General features: G+C 27.8%; 1 protein-coding gene across 1 annotated transcript; it reads right to left on the reverse strand.

The window, feature by feature from the left end:
* Positions 1 to 3,339: 3,339 nt before the first annotated feature.
* Xpc (DNA repair protein complementing XP-C cells homolog) lies at positions 3,340 to 7,128 on the reverse strand. Its single transcript, XM_070299901.1, has 6 exons — positions 6,932 to 7,128; positions 5,166 to 6,852; positions 4,841 to 5,046; positions 4,444 to 4,708; positions 4,174 to 4,342; positions 3,340 to 3,911 (listed from the first exon to the last, which is right to left on the reverse strand). The coding sequence occupies exons 2-6, from the start codon at positions 6,846 to 6,848 to the stop codon at positions 3,559 to 3,561; spliced, it is 2,676 nt and encodes an 891-aa protein (XP_070156002.1). The 5' UTR covers positions 6,849 to 6,852; positions 6,932 to 7,128; the 3' UTR covers positions 3,340 to 3,558.
* Positions 7,129 to 8,515: the final 1,387 nt, after the last annotated feature.

The following is an 8,515-nucleotide window of genomic DNA, read 5'->3' on the forward strand; positions in this document are numbered from 1 at the left end:
ATCTAAAGCATAAGTGTTATTACTTAACTATATAGAATAGAGAAATACCCCAGCTATGAAATATATAATATATAAAAATTTCTTTTTGGCACAATTTTTTGGGAGATTTTTAGAGTCTATAATATGTTTCTTAGATAAAAAATTTAAGGGATAATATATAAATTGTAAAAAAATTACCTTTTTTTTTTAAGTACCTATTTTAATTTAAAGGCGTAATCGTCTTATTACTACGTATTTAGTATTTACCAGGGAATTTTTCAATCCATTAATAATTTACTTCTACTTTTATAAATTTAATCCAAAGTATTTATTCATACTTTTTGATCCTTTGATTCGATGAGATGTAGAATTTGCTATTGAAAGTTACATTTGCCACTGTGCTCAATTTTTTATTTGCCTTTCAATACATCTCTTTATACTGGGTAAAAATATTTGTTATGAAATATTTTCCATTTTCTTCAAATGTTTATATATATATATATATAATTTAAGGAGAAGTTATATTTATATACACAAATTTATCAGAGTACAACGGATTTGATTATGTACTCCTTTTATTTTAAAATTATTAAAGCTTATTTACACATTTTTATTATGTAAGATGTATAATATTTTCCTTTTTTTAATTAATATACTAAAAATACGTTGTATAGAGAAAAAAAAGAACATTTCTAGATGAATCAGTTTAACTAATATACATGATTTTTAAAATTACATCCGTTAAAAAGTAAAGTTTCATTGACGTGAGTGCAATTTGTGTAAACTACTTTTATCTGACCAAGGTACAAGAAAAACTTATCTTTTACAAATTCTGAAGCACGAACTTAATCTATGTCAAGGAAACTTTTTACCTTATAATTGATCCCTTCATTCAGTGTAAGCTTTTGCTGACTGGAGTACAATGTTAATAAAAGTAACGTTACTGGCTCATAATATTCTTGATTATGCTCTAATATTGACAATGAGATTCAAGAATCGAAATAACACTCGGTCCGGGCAATATCACGCTTCTACTACAAAGAATGTGTCTTATTACAAAGGAGGAATCTGAATCCAGGCTTTAATCAGGACGGTTTTCGTGATACGGGCTAATAGAAGCTCCACTTAGAGAGGGTGAATTTATGTTACTACTATCTAGTAGTAACACTCTGATTTCTCCAGAACACTATCTTTGGCATATTTCCATGGAACATTGCATAGATTATACTTAACACACACATGCACCCTTTGCCTTTCCCGCAATTCTATTACATAAATATTTCTCCTCGCTTAAACTATGTAATTTTAAGCAGATTGTCTATGTGAGAGACAGGCACAAATGCACGATATAAATAGGAAATTGTTAAATAATAAATCCAATGGTATTCAACAATAATTATTCTGTAATTAATTATATAATATAAATTTGTATTTTATATTAATAAATTATATTAATATATTAATAATTATAATAATTAATATTTTATTATATTAAGAAAATGTTGTTACACAGAATGTTAAAAAAAATCATTTTATATTTATATGCTAGATTGGACACACCATACTGATTGTAAGAAAGCCTTAGGAAACATTAGCCGACAGATCCGCAATCGTCGGTTGATGACAACTGACTGATTGCCGGTGAAATCTTCTGTTACAAAGTATGTATGGAAATTGAATGAGGACATTCAGAACACGGTTTATAAACACTATAAGATACTATAGATAAAGGAATAAGCGTGTAAGAGACTTCGCAACTCTTTGGCGATATGTCATCTCGATTGCTCTTTATTCATTCTCGCTCTCGCTTTCGATGATATCAGAGATATTTTTATTTATCTATAATAATCTATAATTTATTTATAATATTAAAAAATCTTATGTAACAAAAATTAAAACATTTATTTTTTATTTTAGAAAATAATTTTAATGGATTACACATAATAAGATTTTTACGATTAAAATAACATCAAATACCATATAATTCGGATAATTTTTACTTAGATAAGAAAATAATTTTATCTAATTTTTATATTTGTATTTAACTGAAATTAATAATGTCGCGTTTTTTTATGTCATTTCATTCGCAAAAATTTTATTAATAAAGTAAAATTATTTCAAAAGTAAGAAATATATTTAGTTTAAAAATATAGGAAATATAAAAGTTTTATAAAAATTTATATATATTAAATAAGAGCACTTTGTTTGACATTATAATAAATTTATATAAAATAGTTTTTAATGTGTATCGGTGCGCACAAATGCATCCAAATAATGAATTCATAAATATAAAAATTAATTATCAATTAGAAAAAGCATCTTATAAAAAATTGCAGGCTTCTCTCTGCTTACAATAATTTTAGCACCTATTATAAGAATAACCACGATTTAAAAAATTTGAATATGGCGCCTTTTCTGGTTCGCGACAAAGCGAGCAATTCACAGTTTATCGTTCCCGCGTTCGCGAAACGTATTTCGTTGCATCTAGTTGTGTTGCTCGCAACGAGCTTTGAATTTTCGATTGCAAGACTAAAGAAGATTAGGAATTTCAGGTAATTTCTCTACAATAAAGTTATTCATTATTAATATTAAAGCGTGTAATTTAATATTGTTGAAAAGTTGTTGCGGGAAAGAAAATATAATCAAAAATTTATATCGCGCTATGACTGGCTTCAGTGGACGGTATACGCGCTTTTAGGTTCGTATATATTTTTTGAGATCGCATCGTTTTCTCTCAGAAAGATCCAAAAATACTACAAGACATAAAATATTCGGCTAATTTTAAACTTAAATAATGAAGAATAGAGTATATGCATATATACAAATATGAATTTCATTGTTCAGACTCGTCGAAAAAAAATTGTAGCTAGTATATATATACATATGACTAGCTACAGTTTTTTCTACGAGTCTGAACAATGAAATTCATATTTGTATATATGCATATACTCTATTCTTCATTATTTAAGTTTAAAATTACCCGAATATTGTATGTCTTGTATCATTTTTGGATATATATATATATATATATATATATGCGGATATATATATATATATATATATGTATGTGTGTCTGCTATGAATTACATAATTTATAACATTTAATATGCAAAAATCGAAATATAGAAATTAATATCACAAATATTTCAATAAAAAATTATTCTACATGATCAATATATAAAATAAAAAATTTTTTTTATATAAATATAATTAAAAATACATGTCTATATATATTTATATACTTTTTTATATAAATATAATAGATATTACTATAGAATTTTTCACGAATTTGTAAAGAGAAGGAATCGAGAAAGGAAACATGTATGTTATATTATATTATAAAAATAAAATTTAATTTACACAAAATAATTACAACCAATACAATACTCAAACAGAACAAAAAATCATTATTATTTCTTGTCTGATTTATTATTGTGTGAAATACTGATGAACAAATTATGTTAATAATAAATATCAAATCTGTGAATGTTTAATATTATGGTATTTAACATAAATAATGCTTTAAAGATAAGAACTTTTCAATTAACATACAAAAACAATATGTATACACACACTCTATTATGCTTTAGATTTTTTTACGGTGCCCTTTCGTTGCTTCGGACGTTTGTTCGACTGTTTGGTTTTCGATTCCTGTTGAAACTCGTATTTTTGCGATAGTTTCTCCTTAATAAGTAAACCTTTAATGAGTTTCTTCCAATTGCCGTAAATCCTCTTTTCTCTTTTTTCGAAGGCGCGTTTAGTCGCTTCGACTTGTTCTGTTTCCCAAGCTTCTCGTAATGTATCTTCGTATTCAGCGCATACGACAAAGCCTTCAGTGGCTGGCAAGGCACCCCTACAACCGAAATTGAAACCCACTACGGCTGCCGCGCAATCAATGTTCAGTTTCCGGGCAATGCGATTTAATCCTGGAACTATGACGATTCATTTGTTATATAATGCATTGCTATAGCTATGCTGCAATTCTGTCTTTTGATTATGTAGCAAAATAGAAATTCTTTCAGTATTTTCTAACCTTTTAAAACATATTTTATAAAAAAATAATGTCACCTGAATATACGTGACAATGTTCTTCGTTTCATTTAGAATATGTAAAATTATATAGAAACAAATTGATCGTTAAAAATTTTAAGGTATCTCCATATCGTAACAATAGGAAAGATATATTATGCTTACGGTTTATATGCACTGTGCCTTTTGGAAGCATACATTTCTTAAACAAATCTACATTTCCATACTCATTACGAGGTACAATACCATCTTTAGCTTCTGGTGGTTCATATTCTGTAGTTTGCCATTCTCCGAATATTTCTAATGTACAATCTTTAAGCCTCATACCTGAAAGCTTTATAAATTCTTTAATTATATTTTTTGTAATAATAATTTGTATAAAATAAGAAAGTTATTTTTTAATCGATTTGTAAAAATATATTAGCGCAATTTTACCTTATCATATTTTGGAAGTGCCTTAACTATTTTATAAGCTTCTTGCTGCGGTTTAACTACTCGAGCTTTCTTTAGCCAGGTTTCTCGAGAACGCAGCGTGTGTACGCAATATCTCGAATAAATAGCTTCGCCTGTTTTTAAATGTCCGAGTGGTACGCAATCCGGCGGATATAAGGCTTCATATTTGAGTAAATGCCTGACGAGCACATATAAGGGATGTCCTTTGCATTCGCTAACAGTTTTAGGCAATGGCTGTTCTAGCTCTCTGTGAAAACAACAATGTTTTGTCAATAGAGCACTATTATTTCTTGATATCATTCATATTACAGTTATGTTTGAATTATATCTTAATTATGATAATGATCTGAAGGCTGAAATATATAAAGATAAGAATTACCTTTGCAAAAGTAATTCATCTTCCTTTTTAGACATGTCCGTCTTTTTTTCTAACCAATAGCTTAAAGTCTCAGTCCACCATTTTTCATCAATACGCTGTTTACGAGTAACAGAAAGCCATTGTGGACAGTAACGTCTTGTGACATCTTTTATTAATCCTTCCGAGTTATAAGCTATCACATATAATACTGGTTTGCTCGCTTTCTTCTGAAATATTATTATATAATTAATATTATTAAACATATATTCATATATACAGTATAACATATATTAATATGATAACTGAACAATTACAAGAATCAGAATTAAATAATTTTTTTATTTACATATATGTCAGCCACACAATCCACATTTCCATCCATTATATTTATACCTATCCAGCTTTCTTTGGATTCCAGATATACTTCAACCCATACATCCTGTCTCTTTTTTAATTTGTCATTATTATCAGTTTCGTCATCATCCCATACTGAGTCTGTCTTTTTAGTTTTATGTTTAGATTTAACAATTGTTTTATTATTACTACGTTTTCTCTGCAACTTACTGGGTGGTTCATCATCTTCTTCTGAACTCGAATCAGAATTAAATGATAGTCTTTCAGAACATTTTGCTTTAGATTGATTATTTTCTTTATTAGTCTGTGTATTGCTTTGCTGTTTGGTTATTGCAGATGCATCACATGCTTTACTAGATCTTAAACGTCTTGGAGATGGGCCAGTATTTATCTTTTCTGAACTTGTGTTTTCTGAACCTGCTTTGACATCCTTTGATGTAGAAGCATTATCTTGAAGGGACATATTATTATTTAAAGTATTTTTCTTTTCCTTAATATATGAGTATTTTGAGCGAAGAATCTCTGCTGCCCTTTTCTTTGCTTCTGCATTAATGTTTTTTCGTGCGCTTTCGCTGTTCTGAATTACATTATCATTTTTAATATTTTTTTCTTTTGGATCTGCGTTTTTCTTATCTTTTTTAGAGGATTCTGCCTTTCTTTTCACTTCTTTTGGTTCTTCTTTATCATTTTTCTTTGCTACACTTGTTTTAGGCAATAAGTCATTATAACTTTTTACAAGTGGTGGATTGAGAGACACTATTAGACGACAATGTAAGCCAATACCTCTTAGTATTGCTACATATAGTATTACTATTTCTCTGTAATTGAAAATCTTCTTCTCTGCTATCCTTTTTAATAATGTTTCCTTATTTATAATGACTTCGTTATCAATAGATTCTATTGTAAACATATTCCTGAACCATTTTGTGAACTTTGCAAGATATGTCAAATTAAAACTATCCTTTGGACAATTCTTTGTTGAAATCAGAGATACTGTTATTGCCATTAATTCAGGATCATTCGCTTGGCGATTGAGATAGAATCCATATGCCAACCAACAAAGTCGAGCCGCTTTCTCTATTATTATCTGATTGGCCTTCAATTTCCTTCGTAAAAGAGCAGTTAAATCTGTCTCCTTCTTACTGCCTGTTTTTTTTTTGAAAACCATACATGTATCTGGTAAAGTTATTTTGACACCTTCCTTAGGTATAGTATAATCAACAGGACGTTTAACATCCTCTTCCTCTTTTTTCTCATCATCCGTGCTTTCACCATTACAAAACGTATGTGTTTTACTTTCTCCTTGAAGTAAAACTGCATTTATTTCGTCCGATATATTATCATTCCTCTTTTCAATCTTGACTTTTTTAACATCTTGTAACTTATCATCCTTGGAATAATGCTGTTGCAGCTTCTCATCATTCACAGGAGTCTTCTGCGAAGCTTCCAGATTTTTGACCACTTCTGAGAACAGGTCGATGCCATTTTCAACAGTTGTAAAATTGTCATCATCGCTACTCTCATCTTCGCTGTAGCCCTTCGAGTTCACTAAGTTAGACTTTATCGTTGGTTTTATTGAAAAGAAACTCGCTGTCAACTCGTCCTTTGGTGTAATACCGGTGAAATCGTTGCTGCTGTCGGAGCTATCATCATTTGAATCATTCATATTGTACATTATTCTGCAAAATACATATAAAGTTCCTTTGTTTTCTTTGTCCTCTTTATCCTTCGTTATTGTTCGTTATTATTATACTTTACCTTTTAATCGATTTTCTTATTTCTGTAATTTATTTTTCTCGTAATGCCAATTAGTGAAGATTAAATAATTTTACGCAATGTATCGTAATTTACATTTGATGAAATAATCTCTATAAACACAATGTGAAAATACTTTGCCGCACATGCTTTCCAAGGATCACCCAGGATCAGTCAATCATACACAGTGAATGCTAAGACTGTATTCTGTATATCTGTATTCTGTCGTGAAATATAGTGTGTGTATATATATATATGTGTGTTTATATTTGTGTTTATATAAGCTCTGCTATTATCTTTGTATGGTATATAAATCTAGTACAAGCCTACGTATGCTAGTTTGCCGATAATCGTGAATATAGTGTGCAAATTTAAGATGATACTATAAAATTTCGTTATCATTTTTGGTAAATTTTATATTCTGATATTTTTAATATTTATTGCATTATTTCGGTTGGAAAATTTTTAGTTACAATAATTTTAATACTATATTAATCCAAACTTATATATTAATATTAATTATACATTTTTATTAATATAATTTTATTAATATTTAATAATACATTTTTTATATAATTTTATCAGATTATTTTATTATTTCATTATTTAATACAGAAATTGTTTAGCAAATATAAAAATAACATGTGAAATCAAATTTTAATATCTCAATATTATATATTTCTATATTTTAAATAAATTTATTGCGATTTATATTTTTTATAATCTTTTTTAAATTGCTTAATTTTTTAAATTTTTTCTGAGTATTTTGGTATGTTTATATAATATCTTTCATCTCTCAGAGCTTTCTATTGAAGATTACTTTTCTTATATAATTTTTTTTTTTTTCAATTCTCAAGAACTTTAAAAAGAAGAGCATCATTTTTTACAAGATTTTATTATTAGGAATTAAATGGGATCGTGGAGCAATCACGAAACGATTTTCTGTAATATAATTGCGGCTCATTTATTTGTCTTGAGTTTTCTCATAATAATGCTAATAAACCGACTTTTTGTGAATGTGATGGATAGCGCGTAAGGTCGACAAGAGAACCAGTTTACTCGATTTTTATTTATTTTTTTCTCTATGTGTAACAGTGAAATTTCTATTCATATATAACATGAAAGCTGGAAATTTTATGAAATATTACTGTAAAAAAGATTTTTTCTTGACGAAAAAATATGGTAGAGATATAACCCGACAAAAAGAAGATGCTTTAAATAAGAAATTAAGTGCACGCGATGATACATGAATTTTGAGCAACTTTTTGTGACATTGTAAGACATTGCGTGCATTCAAATTCGCTGACTTTTGGATAATTCTCAAAAAATCACGAATTATTTGATATTAGAATACAAAAGTTAAATGGTTTAAAGAAAGAGAGTAATAAAATATAAATCTATATTATCGGATTTCTTGGAAGAGATATAAGAATTTAATTTAAAAATTTCACATGTTTTTTGAATAACAAATATTTAATTGTTTCTATATATTTTAAAATATGACGTAGAATGTGATTTGTAATTATAATTTGGAATAACCAAACAAATATAGGTATTTTTTTTTTTTTTTTTTTTTATAAAAAGAAG

Source organism: Polyergus mexicanus, unplaced genomic scaffold (genome assembly GCF_030449975.1).
Source record: "Polyergus mexicanus isolate NDT 795.1 unplaced genomic scaffold, iyPolMexi1.0 SCAF_8, whole genome shotgun sequence".
Classification (NCBI taxonomy): Eukaryota; Metazoa; Arthropoda; class Insecta; order Hymenoptera; family Formicidae; genus Polyergus; species Polyergus mexicanus.